Raw genomic sequence first — 18327 nt, 5'->3', positions numbered from 1 at the left:
TATGAAACAACTAAACAACAATAATTAATAATTTTATTAATATTTCAAATGAAATTATAGTTTATTGTGCCGGTACCTTTGTTCATTAATTTCTTTTCTTTTAATTTTTTTTTCCTTTTGAGGTTTTTCGGTGTACAGAATGCAAATTTGTTTTGGTATTAAGAATTTTTTTTTTTTTTTTTAAGTACAAACTTCATGCTTGCCAAATTTTGAATTTCAGCCGGTATTTACCGAAATGTCCCAAAACACCCGAAATAGACTGAAATGACCCAAAATTTTTTCAAAATGGAATAAAAATACCCTAGACAAAATTCCTGGAGTCGCCACGGCCTAAATCAATAAACTAACCACTCATATGTTTCCACATGGGGTAATTAAGGAACTGTCATTTCGACTCTATACATAATATTAATTATAAAGAGCATCCTTTTCCCTTATTCGATGCTCTTTTTCTACCATAATATAATCTAGGGTTTTACCAATGTGGGGCCCGTAGGGTACATTGGTAAACCATTTTACTGGGTGGGGTCATTGAGATTGTCAGGCCAGTCATTCAACAACCCTTCCAGTTCTTCCAACGTAAGCCAATCCAAAAACTCATTCTCTTCGTCATTGCTATTTGCCACTTCCACAGTCATTGTCTCCGCATTAACATTTGGATTAACTTCGAGATTGTGGTCTTGTTCAGCAACCTGATCTTCTTCTACGTCGCTTGGCTTTTCCCCATAGTCTGAGAGAGGGAAATTAAGCTTGGCTCTGGGTCCACGGAACTTGATGGCAGCCTTATCGTAAGCCCGGGCAGCCTCCTCCGCCGTCTGGAACGTGCCTAGCCACTTGCGCTTCTTTTCCCTTGGGTCTCGAATCTCAGAAGCCCATTTCCCCCAAGGCCTCTGCCTCACTCCCCTGTATCTCTTCTCATTATCATTTTTCTCCTTCTTCTTCTTTGAGCTCCTCTTGCTGGTTGATGGCAATGAGAGAGTGGCAGCACTAGCCGGGACTGGTTGTTGTTCTAGCAGTTGATGGTGTTGTGGGGTGAGACCATGAATGCCGCCAGTGATAACGTGCTTGAGAGCTGAGACCATAATGTCGTATTCTTGTTCCTCTGTTATTATTGTCCTCCAAGGACACCACATATAAACGCTGCTTGGATAAAAACCATCCATGTCTCATGTAGTAGTAGTAGTGGCTTTCGGAATTCGGACAAAATGACAATTTTTTTTCTTTTTTTGGAGAGAGAGAGAGAGAGAGTGAAGAGTGAGGGGTTAGAGTAAGAGAGTTCCTTGCGTTTCGACTTTCGATTCGAAGCCATTGAAGGCAGTGAGGGTGAGCAAATTAATACAGGTAACGGGTTGTGAGGGGATAGCTGAGTCCAATGTCCATGTGGCTGCCAACCTGTCCACTGAGCTTACGCGGTCTGAGCACTTTTTGCTTGCTTTGATTTCAATGGGGCCGGACAACACAGGTGTCACCTGACTCACCTGCAGCTTTTAGATGGTGTGGTGGGGCCGGGGATCCAAAATTTAAAAATAGGAAAAGGAAAAGTGAAGGTGTTGTTTTCCTATGTATGACACATGGAGAATTTAGATGGATAAAAACATTTTGAAGGTGGGATCCAAATGAACTGATTGATCTCCGTCCATCCTTCTCCGTCCAACGAAACTAACTGTACGATGGATTTATATGTGGTCCCCTTCTTCCAAACAGTCTGAAAGAGTCAAACCACATTCAAGGTCTTTTTCTTTTTCTTTTTACCGCACGTAAGCATACGTCATTTAAATGAGATATTTTTTTAATATTTATATATTTATTAATTGAATAATATTTATATTTTGATATTTTTTTATAAAAAATTTATGTTTTGCTTTTTAAGATATAAAATTACTATTGATTATGTTTTTGTATTCAAATTCTGTTAATTTTTTTAATTAAGAAAATTTTAATATAATTAAAGAAAATGTTAAAGAATATATGTGCTAAGTATATTAGTTAATTTATGAAGTATTTTTAAAAATATTTTATAAAAAAATGTTAAAATAATTACAAACTAATAAGATAGTGACACATAAAATAATTACAAACTAATAAAATGTCTACCTAGCATACTGTAGGGACGATAAATCCAATATTACATGTGTATGTGCTTATTGGGCCAAAGGGTCAACCGAGGACATTAAATGGTCAGATGATGGGGAAATATTGACCTAGGAGGCTGTGTTGGTGAGTAAAGAGGTAAAGTCTGATCAAGGTCATCCCGAAAGGTGGTTCGAGGAGGAATCCTTCCTCGGCCAAATAAAGCCAATGTAGGAAAGTGTTGCCTGACATCCAAAAGCAATTTCTAGGAGATCCTATAAATAACGGTATGCATAGTGGACATACAAGATAGAAAGAAGGACTATGAAATATTCAAGATAAAGCTGCTACCACCACATTAAATACTCTGCAGCTAACCCTATGGCCGCATTAATGAGGAAGTGATGCTTGAGCATCAAAATTCAGCCTTACAGCTACTTCCAAAAACTTTAGGGAAGGGCTGATGGGACAAGTATTCAAACCAGTAATCTGATCTATATGTGGAGGATGTAGAGAGGAAGAAGGATGATATAAAAGAAGGGGGAGACATTCGGGAAATGTGATTGGAAAGAAATAGAGAAAACACTGTAAATTAGATATTTTTGTAATCTTCCCTTAAGAAGAAAGAAGTATAAGAACTAGCTCTTCGGCTTAAGTCCGATGACAGTTTTGCATCATAGAAATTTGTCCATCAATATTGTTTTGTGATTTTGAGCTATTACCATTGTTAATTAAGCCCATAAGCAACTAGATTTAAAACCCACTCTCTACAAATTTATTGTATTGGGCTCTTTGGGCCTATACCCTTTCTATTATTGGGCTTAGGTACAAATTGCGACATTACACATACAATATCATCATGATATAGGGACTTATTGCTAATTTCTTGGCAACATTGTTACCCTTGCTTGTGACCATTTAAATCTTGTAATAACAAAATCTATTAACCGAAGCCTTAACATCTTGTAATAGTTATCCAACACATGCATTAGAAGAAAGAATCTAGCATTTTTATAAAATTCAATACGGAGTATTTTCATTTATGTAAAAACTATCGGTATCAGAAAAAATATCATGTTAGAGATAGTCATTATCTCTCTTGACAATGTTAGACTTTAAGTATTGGACATTGAATTTTAGTAATGAATCTGTCTAGATAATTATTAATTTTAATAGGGAAAAAAAAGAAGAGTATTCACCATTCATATATGTTTGGGAGATTGAAATTTTTTGTACTCTTAAAAAGTAGTATCACAAACAAAGTAAAATGCATTAGCATAGTGTATAACATTCAAAAATAGAATAATTTTGTAAGAATAAATTTTTTTCATTAAAATTTTTGGTTCTTAGTTACACTTTAGAGCATTCACAGCAAATGTGCCAAATGCCAAATATTTGGCACATTTGGCACACCAAACACAAAAACGGAGCTTTATTTGATGTTTCAAATCTAAAAAATTATGCCACATTGCTACAGTACTGTCTCAAATATGAGATGGTACGGACAACAATTGCAAAATGGGATATTATTATTTTATTGCATTTTTCTCTCTCCTCTTCCATTGATGTCTCTCTTTCCATCCACTCTATCTCATTTCTTTTCTCTGTCACTCTCTATCTCTTCCCTCTCCTCCCTGCTCAAGAAAGTTGCTCAAGATCACTCTCAAGAAAGTTGCCGCCAATCTCGCCGCCTCATGCTCCGGCCTTCGCCACCGACATCCACAGCCCTCACTGTCGACCTTCAGATCTCTTTTAATCGGGTTGTGGGTGTGAGATTTGGGATGGGTTTCGATGTGGGTTTCGGGTCGGCGTTGTGTGGGTTGTGGGTCGGTTGGGCAGGGGTTTTAGGTCGATCATTGGTTGAGTTTGGGTCGGCATTTTTTCATCTTTGGTTTGTTGGTTGGTTGAGGTTTTTTTTTTTTTTTGAGGTTTTTGGATTTGGAATTTGCTGGTGTTGTTGGTGTTGATGTTGTTGGTGTTGTTGGTGTTGCTGCTGTTGATAATAATAGGGAGAAGAAAATATATTATTTTAATGTGTAGTAAATATTATTTTAATGTATAGAATTGAATGATAAACATCTGATAAATGAGATATTGTAAAATGATATGGTAAAATAATAAAGTAGGCTTTTGGTGTGTCAAAATGACATTTTTTATAGAACATCTGTTACGGATGCTCTTAAGATATAAACAATGCATTCTACCAATTATTTTATTTTATTTTTTTAACTAGGTGATGGGCCTTCATTTTTTTTTTTATATACAATAAGACAAATAGATATAATATGTTCTAATGTATTTGGGGGCTTTGGGCCATTGCCTAAATGGCCTAAGGGTTGAGTTGCCCTTATCTCTAACTTTATTAAAAAAAAATAAAGGTATTTATCTCTAAAAATTATAAAGTGGAAGATTCATTTTATTATGAACTTAATATTCAAAATAATTACAAAGATATCGTTGATGATGAAATAGAGTTACATTAACCATAACTTCAACATGTGGTTGTTATTTTATGCTAAAGAGAGCCAAGAGAACAATATAATCTTATAACATTTTGTTGGGTTTTGTGGAGCCTAGTTGTGTTTGATCCGGTTGACGACCCGACCTGTCCCAAACCAAATAATGTTGTGTGGTTTTTTATTGAGAGATTAGGGTTTTTTCTGTCATTGTTTTTTGAGAGAGTAAAAAAACTGTAGCCATACTTTGTATTTATTCTTGATAATAGTGAAATTCCTGTAACTTCGTAGACGTAGGCAAATTGCCAAATTGCATAAATACTGTCTTGTGTGTTGTGATTATTTCTTTTTTCTTTTGCATGCATTTTCTCTATTTTCTGTTTCTCATAGGTTGTGAATTTCGTTGTAATTCCCTACACATTTTTATAACACTCTTGATATGATCTTACTAAATGTTTATAATACTCTTATTTTAAGTTGGGGTGGATCTAAATAAATTTTTTAGTTTATTTTATTTCTTTATTTTAAAAATATTATGAAATTTTATTAAGTTCGTGAAGGAACTCAATTCCAATTCCATACTCAAAAATGTATTGGAAAATGAAAAATTAATTTGGACGGCAGAATTCACCTGAGAGGATGCATCCTGCATGTGTCCAAGTTAGACAGGTTATGACACCACATATCCATGACAACTGGTTTGACATAAACAAATGAAACATCTCCTTTGTTTCTAATACTTTTCGGAACAATAAATTGGCTGCTGCCTGCTGAGCTGGCTAAAAATGTTAAACATGTTCAAATCGACAAACCTATTTCACAGTAAAATCATGGGTCCCCCTTAGTATCCATTTGGATACGGATCAAATTTACCGCATTTAGCATTTTCACGTTTTTTTTTTTTTAGCGTCAGGACAGATGTTACTGTTTATGCTACTTAGCATGAACAGTAACAGCATAGGCTGACCTTTCAACTTTTTAAGCTCCTTTTCACTTTTTTTTTTCTTCAGAATTTTTAACTTTTAACCGAAAAAGGCACGGTATATTACTGTTTAATACTGTTTATGTACTATTTATGGGACTCACAAACACTTTATTCAGAAAAAAAATAAAAATGAGATCCACAATATTATTCACACATTTAAAAATTATTTTGCTACAATGTTTTCAGTTTTCAACAATAAGTTCTATCCAAACGGACCCTTAGTTTTAGAAACAAGAGTGAAATTGCGTTCATTTTATGTCAACGAATAAAAAACATGATCTCACCCTCTCTTTTTCCTCTGACCAACCTTTTCTTTTTAGGAAAATGTTAACAAGCACTGGGCGGTGTTTATCAAGGTTTCTTTTGTTGTGATTCACTTAAAAAAAGGAAAAAAACTGTCAAAATAATTGTCAAAAAGGTAAAAAAAAAATTGCCAAAAACTGAAAGACAGTCAAAAGTTGAAAAAATTACCCAAAAATTTATCCAAAATATATTGTTAACGTCATTTTACGGTGCCTGTTAACACAACCCTTGTTTGGAATAGAATAGGTAATTTTTTTGAAGATAGTGAACAAGACAAGATTACAGAATATGTAAGTTAGAGGCCACCAACGATCTCAAAAGCTGAAGACACTCCTCTCAAACCAAACATTTTGTAAAATACTAACTGGTTTATTTGAACAATACAGTCCAAGATTAACACTCCAGCCACTGAAGCCCACCAACGCTACCTTTATATATATATAGCGTCAATCAAGTGACCCCCAAGAAGAGAGTGAAGGGGTTGGAGAAAGAAATTGCTTCCAAGGGCAATGTTCTCAGAGACAATGGCTCCAAACCCTTGAGACCCAGCTCACTACCAAAGAGAGCTGCAGAGGATACCAACTCTATGGCTTTTCTCTGCTCATCACTGTCATCAGATATGTTCTTTTGCTTTGACCAACACTGCATAACTCGCTTCAACTGAACTAGTAAGCAACACTTTTATTAGGCATCTCTGGTTCCAAGTAGCACGGGTTGTTACAAAGTATGGTCTGTTTGCTATTTCATTTCATTACTTTTTCTTGTTGTGCATCATTATTTTCATTGCACAAGGTAATAATTAAAGAATCGCTTTGGTTGGTTCTCGAATCTGCTACAGAATACAAAGTAATTCTGGTGATTTTTGGAATTCTTGAAAAGCTCTAGGACTTTAGGAATTGTGAATTTTCTTTTCAAATGACACTAGGCTTTGTGAGATGCCAACTAACCAACTTCATCTTCATTTTATTTACTGCCACCCGTTCATCATCTCCGGTGAATTTTCAACAGCTAACACAGCGGCACAGCCACTTGTGATTTACAAATTATATACGCAAACACATGGCCTCTTAATTTGTAGATCTCATATTTTTCTTAAATTTTTTAAACTTTCATAGTATATGGACATTTGTAAAAATATCCGCTAGCTAGTTGTTCATTTACATTGAAGAATTCCAATTGTATTTCGCCTTCGTACACCAATTTTCTGATAAAATGATGATGAAGTTTAATATGCTTTGTTCTACTGTGAAATACTGAATTTTTAGTTATAGCATGGTCTGACGCATTATCATAGTATATGATCACTACAAATAATTTGAGCCTTTTCAACATGCTTTTAATCTACGGTCACTAAAAGCTATTGGTAGACGCCTTAATTTTCTGCGGTTGTACTCAACCGTGGAGTAAAAGCAAGGAAATTAGCATACTTAAACGGTGGGGATAATTGTTGAGATAAGTGTTAAAAATAAAGGGGCTCCCCATTTCCGTTTGTTTTTCCCTGCTAAGATTTTGGTTTTAACTTTGGCTTGATAACAATTACATGGACCAAAAGTTTGACGGGTCAAGGCCTTAGTGTTGGGATTGATGATTTGGTTTGTCCAATCAATGCCTTTGTGAGGTTGATATAAAGCCACGGTTGTTCTCTGAAAGGAAAGGGTCTAAGAATTTTAAAGTGGATTCTAGTAAAATTGAGATTTACTGGACTTCACTAATGCTAAATTTGGTTCTGGGCTAGAGCCAGTGGAGGGATTATTTAGCTGTTGTGTTTTATCAAGAAATAGTTTTACTTCTAAGAGGGAACATATATTTGAAGGAAGTTTTATGGGGCAAAAACTAAATGTTGTGATAAGGTGCAAATGCATGATGTCACAATTGAGTGTGACATACTGACACTGCTGGGCTTATTGATCCGCAGACAGTGATGCCTGGTCAAGAGGTTGAGGTGGAAGTTTAGGGGCAACCACACCATTGTAGTGGATGGTGGTCATACTCTCAGCAATTTAGAGATTCCCAATCACAAGGTCTTGGTTTCTCACTGATTTTGTTTACTTGGAAGAATGAATATAAATGTACTTTTCACTTTTGAGTGTGAACAAATACTTGTAGCTGCGTTTTGATTATAAAAAAAAAAAAAAGTGAATTATGGTTCTCCATTATTCCTTCTCATTTTACTTCTCAAGTAATTCATAAGTTAAATAGCATAGAACTGTTACTGGTACTCTTGCTTGCTTTTAATAGTTCAACTAAGAATTCTTGTTTTGAACTAGAATTTGAGGCTCCTCTTAAGAATTTGTGGTAATTGTTGGAAAATTTCAACTCACAACTGACGTTTAGGTGTTCATTGGAAATATTGTTTTAATGGATATTCAAAATGTTAATGTTGAACTATGATTAATGCCATACATTTATGTCTCCTAAATTCTGTGTGTACTATATTACCCATTAGATAGCCTACAATCTGATTAATATATGTACTATTATATATCTATAGGTATGGCATTAAGTCACAAATTGAACTTGATATTGAATCAGTGTGATCTCTCCACACTCCAAAATCCAAATGAACCAGAATTGTTCTTTTTCTTGTGATTTCTTTTGCATTTATTGCAGGCCAAATATAACCAGAATTCTTTACTTTACTGAAACATAGAGCGGTGGAACTAGTTTCCTAAAGCCACATGTTACGTTAAAGCTTGACTTGTTCGTTCAATAGTTGGGAATTGGTGCAAACTTCCTGGCGTTGTTCTACATAGGTAGGGAATTATATCTCTCTGACCCTTGTTAAAGTATTTGGTCAAAATGAAAATTTGTCTTGACAATTTGAAATTTGTGAAACAGTCTTTGTCTTGCTGCACACAGTAGTTGGTATCTTAAACACTACATTTTTTCTTTAAAATTTATTATAAATAGATTGTCTAATTATAGATTCTTTCCTTTTTTATTGCAGGCATACAAGTATTCACCTGTATCTGCTATGGATTCAGCTTCTATTGATAATAATGTCATATCTCTCTGTTTCTTTGATGATAATGGTTTTGTGTTAGAGATTAAAATATGGCTAAATAAACAAGATTTGATTCAACAATATATACCCTACAAAATTAGCAATGACAAAAAATAAATACATAGAGTTAGAAATTTCACAAATTAACAATAGAATCACGCAAATTGTGATGTCCTTAGAGGTTGATTCATAACACCTAGAGTAGAATTCGGGTGCAAATGACTTTCTTAGCCGAACAATGCCTTAGGATTAGACTATAGCAATTTTCTTCAAGTTGGACGCACACCCAAGCAAAAAGAACCAAGAACAATCTTATTTGCCTTTTCTTAAAACCAAAATTAGATGCTGAAATTTCTGTGGTGAATAGCAGAGAAACAAGAGCAGAACAGTGGGAGAGAAGCTGTGGAGTGCGGCTGCAAAAAGAAAAGGATGATTAAAAGAAAATGAGGGCTGAAGGGTATTATAAGCCTAAGGTAAAGAAGGAATAGTGGGCGGGCTCCAATGGTTACTGTGCATGCCTAATGGGCAACTTATTAAATATCCAACGGGATGCTTAGGTAGAGACCAATGGGCTAAGCCAAAAATGGCTAGAACGAAAAGACATTTCAATGGTAAAGAGCAGAGAAAAAGAACATGATGATTATTAAATGCCCAACGGGCTACTTGAGTAGAGACCAACGAGCTGAAGGGTTTTATAAGCCGAAAGTAAAAAAAGGAACAGTGGGCTGGCTCCAACGATTATTGTGCATGCCCAATGGGCTAAGCCAAAATGGCTAGAAGGAAAAGAAAGGAAAAAGATATAGCCCAAGGGTTTTATAAACCAAAGGTAAGGAAGGAATAGTGGGTTGGCTCCAACGGTCACTGTGTGCATGCCCAAAGAAGAAATAGAGACAAGCCCAAACCCAATCCATGCCCAACTCTAACATCTAAGGTGGATTATGGCTTATAAACACATAACATGGTTCACTCCTAACTAATGTGGGACACAAAGCACAATGCTAAATGTTTGAAACATAACCCACTACAACATTTTGTACCTAGATAGAATAAGTAGGCAAAAGTACTCTTACAATCAACAATTGAGTCTGCCAATCATTATATTTCTCAAAAAAAAGAAAAGAAAAAAAGAGTGCCAATCATTATCTGTATATCCCACAAGCTTAATGTCTTTTTCTTTCACATACCTGATACCAAGTTTCTTTGTACCTTGAAGACACTGTAGAATTTGTTTTGCTACTGTGAGGTGGAACTTGCTTGATTCATTCATAAATCTGGAGATGAGATTGAATGGATATACAATATCTAGAATTGCACTTTTCAATTAAATTAATTAAGCTTCCAAGCAAACTTCGATAGTTTCTTGCATCCACTTTTTCTATGCTATCATTTGAGTGCAGCTTCTCGTTCAATGCCATTAGGGTGGACACAGATAGTGGTTTACTATTGTTCATATGGAACCTTTTGAGTAGGTCTTCTAGAGCTCCAATGTGTTGCTCCTCCCAATGGATGCGAATATGTGATTTCTTCATTCATGACTTTTATCCAAATTGCTTCTTTTGCAACTTCTTCAAAATAAAAAAAACTTGCTTGTTTTTACTTTTTCAAGCTATTTTCATATGCACTTCTTGCATGTTAAAAAGGCCATTTTCGTGCTCTCATTTACCACTTATTTTTTATTATTCCCTTTTTTTACATAATCTCAATCAACATTTACTTTCCACACATTTCTTGGGGTTTGGATAATGATTTTCTCGCACACAATTTATTTTGATTAAAATACAAAATTGATCCTCTAATTTCTATCATATTTCATTTTAGTCCTCTAACTTTACTTTCGTTCATTTCAATTTTCTAAGTTTCAGATTTATTCAATTAAGGCCTTTCCGTTAACTTTTGTTAAAATTTTTTGAAAAAAAAAATCTGGAATATATTTTTCAATCATTAATTGAATTTTTTTAATTTAAAAAATTTGAAGAAAAATTTACAAAATTGAAAAAATAACCACAACATATAACAAAAGTTGATGGAAAAGCCTTAATTGAATTAATTTGAAAGTTAGAGGACTGAAATGAACAAAAGCAAAGTTAGAGGATTGAAATGAAATATGAAGAAATTTAGAGGATTAATTTTGCATTTTACCCATTTATTTTTTACATTTTCTATGTATATTCACTTTTCTCACACCTATTTTTACGTTTTAAAATAAGTATGTTAGTGTATATAATTGTGGATATGAGTGTGTGAAAAAAACTGTGAGAAAATATTTACTGCATTCCTTATTGCCAACTATAGATAGATTATGCTAAAAATAGCTTAGGTAGCTAAGATGAAATATATGACTGCTAGTTTAACTGTTTAAGTGCTCTCTAGCGTAGAGTAAGCTACTATGACCATTGATTATCTCTCGAAAACAAAGTGTAAGCTAATGTGACTAGAAGCCCCTTGCAGCATGTTTTCTTTTTGAGTCTCTAAGAAAAGCTTTTCTGGTTCATATATAATGGTACTTTTTAGATACGATGATGGTATTTTTTAGATACTTCATCGCTGTCATTAGGGTGAATAACTGAATACACAATGTTAAATTATGTTCTGGTGCTCATACATATAAGTAGTTTCTCGGAAAAAAAAAAAGTTTCACTCGATGAGGAAAGATTATATTTTGCTCTCAATAAGTTCATCTGTAGCTTGAGTTCCTGATAACTTGTGTGAAATGTTGAAGCAGGGATGGGTGGTTGCAAAGCTCCCTAAAAAATCCAAGGTTATGATTTAGGTCAAATGCAATGTTTGCTATTGATTGTGAGAAGCTTCTCTGTGAAAATAACACTGAGCTTTGTGTTATAGTTCGCAATTTACAGGTACTCATTAATTTGGCTTGTGTTTAGTCTCTTCTTCATAATTCATACAATAGTAATTCCATTGTTCCGCCTCTCTATTCCCTGAGTAATGCTAGGATCACATAAAATTGCACAACTTAATGTGGTCCTAGCATTTCTCCTATTCCCTGGGGAAGAGAATGCTTCTCTCTTTGGCCAGCTGCATTTGTCAAGATAATGCAGTAGCAAGATCAATAAGATCAGAATGTTCAATATCAGAAGATCAAAACGACTTGTAGCTTAGTGTTGAGACTTGGCAGGACTTGTAGCTCATAGTATCAGTTGGTTATAAAGTTAATTAGCCTACGGGACACATGTAACTAACGTATTGGACCATTGTGAATTCTGTTATAGGCAGAGAGGGTTGGTACAATTCTGTTAGAGTTTGTTATAGCCTGATATTGTATAAATATCCTAAATCTCTTGTAATCTATTCAGTTGGTAAATACACAGCAATTTTTCTATTAGATACTCATATATTCTCTCTACATCTTTCTCAAGAAATTCCTTTCTTTTCATTACGTACTTGTGATGTAATAAATTGGATGGTCAACTGCTCTTTTATAGTTTAGAGTTGTAATTCCCTTTTTGGTAATTACAAATTAGAAACAAACAGACAACGACAAAATCAGAAATATCAGGGAAGGCTGCGAAGCAGAACGTCTGCCGCCAACACTGGACCCCATATGACCCTCTTTTTATTCAATTCTCTAATTTGCTTAGAAGTTAGAATAACTGATAACGATATTTTATTTCTACCAACCAATTTTTTTAATTAAAAAAAACGTATGTATAAAAAAAAAATTTATGCACAAAATAAATTTATTTTCATATAATTTCCTACTCTAATGACTGGAAAAAAAAAAAAAAAAAACTCTCATTCAACAATTCTATGCTATACAACGCATTATTTATACTAGAATATCATGCTAAATGCTTTTATTAGAGCAATTGCATCAATCTCGCTAAATTTTTCCGTTTATTTTACACTAAGAATCTACTTTTTCTATTTTATACTGCTCATTTTAAAAAACATTCACCTCAATTGATCTATTTTACGATCTATTCTATTTAAATAATAATATATTTAAATTTATTATTATTATTTATATATTTCTTTTGTTCCTATCTCTTTATCTTTTCTTTTGTACCTATATCTTTATCTTTGTCTTTGTCCTTATCTCATCTCTCATACCAATCTGTTGTCCCTCTTCGTCTTCATCTACTTCTTCCTTTCACGGTCACTTCTTCTCTCAGATCACCTTCCCTCCAAAAACATCTTCTTCTTCTTCTTCTTCTTCTTCTTCGTCTTTCTCTCACGGTTAGATCACCTCTCCACCCAAGTACCAATCTCCACCACAAGCACCACAAGAATCAAAACCCACAAGGACCGATCTTCGTCGACCCACAAGCACCAATTTTTGCCGCTAGCACCAATTCGCAAGCATCTAGACCCATTTCCGTGGATCCACAAACTCTGATCTCTGCCACCAACACTGATCCACCAATTCACAAGCGACCAACACCAACATCGACCTCTCTTTCTGTTGGTTTGTCCTTGTGGGTGTATTTGTGTATCTTTGTGTTGATTTGTCTGTGTGGATATGTTAATGTGGGTGTGTTTGTGTGTATCTAAGGAAAAAGAAGATAAGGAGAGAAGTCTGAGATTGAGTTTGCTTTGCACACAGAGAAGAGAGAAAAAAAGGTGCGAAATTATGAAATTAATAAAATAATAGTATACATGGCTACAATAATAGTATACAAAGTTTTAGAACAACTGATGTGAGAAGTTTTATGGCTTAATTGTGTAAAATTTATCTTTTTTTCTATTATACAAGAGTTGGTGCAGATGCTCTTAAGGGAGGAAGTCTACTCTGTTTTGGGTGTATGCTTCCTCCCACTCAGTGATGGCTCCAAGGATTTTTTTAGGGAGATCAATAGTGTCAGAGCTAGGAATAGTTCGGAGAAAAAGTTTATTTATTTATTTTGTTTAACGAAAAAGCAATTTAAAAAAGTGATGTCAGTTGTGAGTCTAGATCAAAACTAATTACAACATATCACTTAACCTTTATTGTAAAATTATTGTGAAAATAGCATTAAGATAATTATATTCAAATTTATTTCAACTAGTTTTAAACAAAATATAGGTTCAGAGTTTCAAATTATATATAATGTTTTTTTTTTTGGGCCAGGCAGGGGATCAAATGAACACCCGGGCCGGCTGTAACACCGCCCATGCTCCCACTCAGAGCTGAGTGGGAGGAAACATACATCTGAGTGTATTTTCTCTATTACCGGGTGGGGTCGTTGGCATCGTCAGGCCAATCCATCATCCATTGTTCAAGTTCCTCCATGGTAATCACATCCAAAAGCTCATTCTCTTTGTCACTGCTCTCTGCCATGTCTTTCACAATCTGTGTATCACTCTCTGCCATCATCTTCACAGGAAACATACATCCAAGACTATTACGGGGTGGGGTCATTGGCATCGTCAGGCCAATCCATCATCCATTGTTCAAGTTCCTCCATGGTAATCGCATCCAAAAGCTCATTCTCTTTGCCACTGCTCTCTGCCACGTCTTTCACAATCTGTGTATCACTCTCTGCCATCATCTTCACATTAACATTTGGATTAACCTCCTGAGCTTGTTCATCATGCTGATCATCTCTTTCAACCTCATAGTCTGACAATGGGAAATTAAGCTTGGCTCTAGGTCCACGGAACTTGATGGCAGCCTTATCGTAAGCCCTGGCAGCCTCCTCTGCTGTCTTGAAGGTGCCAAGCCACACCCGCTTCGCTTCCCTCGGGTTTCGAATCTCAGACGCCCATTTCCCCCACGGCCTCTGCCTCACTCCCCTATATCTCTTCCCATTGTCATCCTTCTTCTTCTTCTTCTTCTTCTTCTTCCCAGTGTCGCTAACCCCACTGGTTGAAGGCAATGATGATGCGGCAGTACTACTACCCTGGAGTGCTTCTAGTATTTGAAGCTGTTGTGGGGTGTGAGTATCAACCCCATCGGTGATCACGTGCTTGAAAGCTGACACCAAAATGTCGTGCTCTTCCTCCTTTGTTACTATTATATGATGCATATTCGCATGAATGTAATTAATACGATCCTATAAGCGGTTTTTGGACAAATTGAGCTGTGTATGACGAGAATTAATGCAGATTGGAAGTGGGCACGTTGCCTTGCCTTGTGTTTCAGCATTCGAATGCAGAGGAGGCGGGCAAGTGATTTTGGTCTACATATAAAGGGTTGGGTCATGGGTGGGAAGGGGAGTACAAGTGGCTGCCACCTTGTACACAGTACTTTCGCGGAGGTCGATCATTTTGCCTGAATTTTTGGATTTGGTACGGCTGGTGGGTCCCACCAGTTGTGATAGGAGAGAAACATAGACCCAGAGTGCAAAATCATGAATGTCATAGTGGCAATTCAAAAATTGAGCTACTGCCATTCTAGGCCCGCCACCAACTTGCATGTGTGAACGAATTAGAACACACACTTCAACCTCTCTTTTCCTCTTGACTATTTCATTCCTAAGTTTCTTGCGCAAAAAGAACACTATTATTGACTAGTGAGACTTTATTGTGTGACAGTTTATAGTGTTCTAAATTCAGCATTTTTTAATAGTTTAACTTTTTAGGATATTGAAAAATAGACTATATTTCTCATTTAAAAAAATGTTGAATAACCCATGCTTGAAGTCCAAGCTTTGTTTTAATTTAAACTCATTGGAAAATAATTTTTACAGTACTATTCAACTTTGTAATAACTAACCAAAAAAATTTCTTGCCCTAATTTAACATTTGCTTGAACTTCCTATCTACTTTTCAAAACATTTTTTTTTTACATAAATATATCGGGAGGAAAGGTTACGATAGCAAGCCCCTCCCCAGCCAGAGAGCTCCCAGGACAAGGGAACGGTGGTCAACCATCCACTCTCTAGATTCATATTGATCAATATATCTTTTGCGTCCTGCTAGTTCGCTTAGTAGGCTTACTCTACCATGAGGCAACAAAGGCTAGAACTATTCTTGCCAAAAACAATAAGAACTAGGGACGAATCTATATATTGACTGCCCCCTAATTTTTTTTTAAATATTAGTATATTAATAATTATTAATTTTAGCATTTTGTTTAATAAAATTACATTTTGTCTCCTTAACAATGCCACAAATTCTTTTAAGAGTAATATTATAGTCACACTTTTTTACAACATTTTTACAAACTATTGAGGTAGAAAATTTGTATTGGTTTGCCACTTACATTATTTTTTACTTATCAATAACCACTCATTACATTAACAATTTATAAAAATTTTGTAGTTTTCACATTTTCACCTTTTAAAGGTCATAAAAATTAATAGATTAAATCTAAAACAAAATATATAAGTCCAACAAATTAGTCTTACAACAAAAATTACCAATAATAAAGCTAAAAAAATTAAACCCGATTAATTTATTTTACCAAAAACAAACAACTTGGCCATTTAAAAAGTTTTAAACAAAAATTCTTAATTAGTGATAAAGTAGTAGAGTGTTGGAACTGCTACACACAGTTAGCAACAAAGCTACCTACCTCTAATTCCTGACTTTATTCTTCGTAGAAACTTAACTCTTTTTCTAAGAATTGCCTACAACTCTTAAAAAGTTAACGACATAGCATTTCTTAAAAAATATTAAAAAACATCTGAAATCAAGCGAATAAAAATACTAAACTTAAAGATATTTCGAAAATTACAATTAAAAATCAAAATGAACAAATACTAAAAATTAGGTTGCAGATTCTTTCCAATTTGAGGGCATGCGCGAGACCACGTCAAACCTTGACTGCTTTAGATAAGGTAAGCCTCACATGACAAGAAGTTGACATGACAAGACACTACATAAAAAATAGACTTTTGCAGTACTTTTGGTTGCCGAGATACGCAGAAAAAAAAAAAATGCAATTGCACTATTGCTTTTGCTGCCATTGTTTGCGGGGTCTATCTTTGGGTGAAGGCATTTATGTGAAGAAGGAGATGGTAATGTTTCGAAAACATTAATGGATTTATCCTTGCTGCAGCTGCGTAGTTGGTTACGTCTTGAGAGTCGTAAAGTATCTTAAAAAAATCCAAATGGTACACGTTGCTTTTTTTTTTGGATTAGGAAACATATATTTTCTTCTCCCGTGTAGTCATACAGTCAAGCCGCAATTTTTTTTTTTTTTTTTTAAGCACATGCATTTTACTTGGTCGCCACACAAGATAGCGCCGCTATGTTTTACGTTGCGTTTTCAACTTTTATTTATTTATTTTTTTTCTTAGCCGTAGTTGTTGATCAAGTCTTTCAACCGTAATTGTGAGTTTAGATCAAAACTAATTATAACATATCACTTAATTTTTATTGTAAAATTATTGTGAAAGTAGCACTAAAATAATTATATTCAAATTTATTTCAACTCGTTTTAAACAAAATATAGGTTCAGAGTTTCAAATTATATATAATGTTTTTTTTTTTTTTTTTTGGGGCCAGGCAGGGGATCAAATGAACACCCGGCCGGCTGTAACACCGCCCATGCTCCCACTCAGAGCTGAGTGGGAGGAAACATACATCTGAGTGTATTTTCTCTATTACCGGGTGGGGTCATTGGCATCGTCAGGCCAATCCATCATCCATTGTTCAAGTTCCTCCATGGTAATCGCATCCAAAAGCTCATTCTCTTTGTCACTGCTCTCTGCCATCATCTTCACAGGAAACATACATCCAAGACTATTACGGGGTGGGGTCATTGGCGTTGTCAGGCCAATCCATCATCCATTGTTCAAGTTCCTCCATGGTAATCGCATCCAAAAGCTCATTCTCTTTGCCACTGCTCTCTGCCACGTCTTTCACAATCTGTGTATCACTCTCTGCCATCATCTTCACATTAACATTTGGATTAACCTCCTGAGCTTGTTCATCATGCTGATCATCTCTTTCAACCTCATAGTCTGACAATGGGAAATTAAGCTTGGCTCTAGGTCCACGGAACTTGATGGCAGCCTTATCGTAAGCCCTGGCAGCCTCCTCTGCTGTCTTGAAGGTGCCAAGCCACACCCGCTTCGCTTCCCTCGGGTTTCGAATCTCAGACGCCCATTTCCCCCACGGCCTCTGCCTCACTCCCCTATATCTCTTCTCATTGTCATCCTTCTTCTTCTTCTTTTTCCCAATGTCGCTAACCCCACTGGTTGAAGGCAATGATGATGCGGCAGTACTACTACCCTGGAGTGCTTCTAGTATTTGAAGCTGTTGTGGGGTGTGAGTATCAACCCCATCGGTGATCACGTGCTTGAAAGCTGACACCAAAATGTCGTGCTCTTCCTCCTTTGTTACTATTATATGATGCATATTCGCATGAATGTAATTAATACGATCCTATAAGCGGTTTTTGGACAAATTGAGCTGTGTATGACGAGAATTAATGCAGATTGGAAGTGGGCACGTTGCCTTGCCTTGTGTTTCAGCATTCGAATGCAGAGGAGGCGGGCAAGTGATTTTGGTCTACATATAAAGGGTTGGGTCATGGGTGGGAAGGGGAGTACATGTGGCTGCCACCTTGTACACAGTACTTTCGCGGAGGTCGATCATTTTGCCTGAATTTTTGGATTTGGTAC

At 35.5% G+C, this 18327-nt stretch overlaps 2 protein-coding genes across 2 annotated transcripts; both read right to left on the bottom strand.

The window, feature by feature from the left end:
- Positions 1–515: 515 nt before the first annotated feature.
- Positions 516–1289, bottom strand: LOC142625388 (uncharacterized). The gene has a single exon (XM_075799059.1). It carries the CDS (start codon positions 1161–1163, stop codon positions 516–518), a length of 648 nt encoding a protein of 215 aa, XP_075655174.1. The 5' UTR covers positions 1164–1289.
- A 16157-nt stretch (positions 1290–17446) lies between these two features.
- Positions 17447–18061, bottom strand: LOC142625387 (pathogenesis-related genes transcriptional activator PTI6-like). Its single transcript, XM_075799058.1, has one exon. The coding sequence runs from the start codon at positions 18059–18061 to the stop codon at positions 17447–17449; it is 615 nt and encodes a 204-aa protein (XP_075655173.1).
- Positions 18062–18327: the final 266 nt, after the last annotated feature.

This window comes from Castanea sativa, chromosome 2 (genome assembly GCF_040712315.1).
Source record: "Castanea sativa cultivar Marrone di Chiusa Pesio chromosome 2, ASM4071231v1".
In the NCBI taxonomy this organism is placed as follows: Eukaryota; Viridiplantae; Streptophyta; class Magnoliopsida; order Fagales; family Fagaceae; genus Castanea; species Castanea sativa.
The sequence above is the reverse complement of the archived record's forward strand: the minus strand, read 5'-3'. Positions and strand labels throughout refer to the sequence as shown.

Bases quoted from the DNA above. Each gene is read 5' to 3' on its own strand.
- LOC142625388 (XM_075799059.1), bottom strand. From the start codon at position 1,163: ATGGATGGTTTTTATCCAAGCAGCGTTTATATGTGGTGTCCTTGGAGG.
- LOC142625387 (XM_075799058.1), bottom strand. From the start codon at position 18,061: ATGCATCATATAATAGTAACAAAGGAGGAAGAGCACGACATTTTGGTG.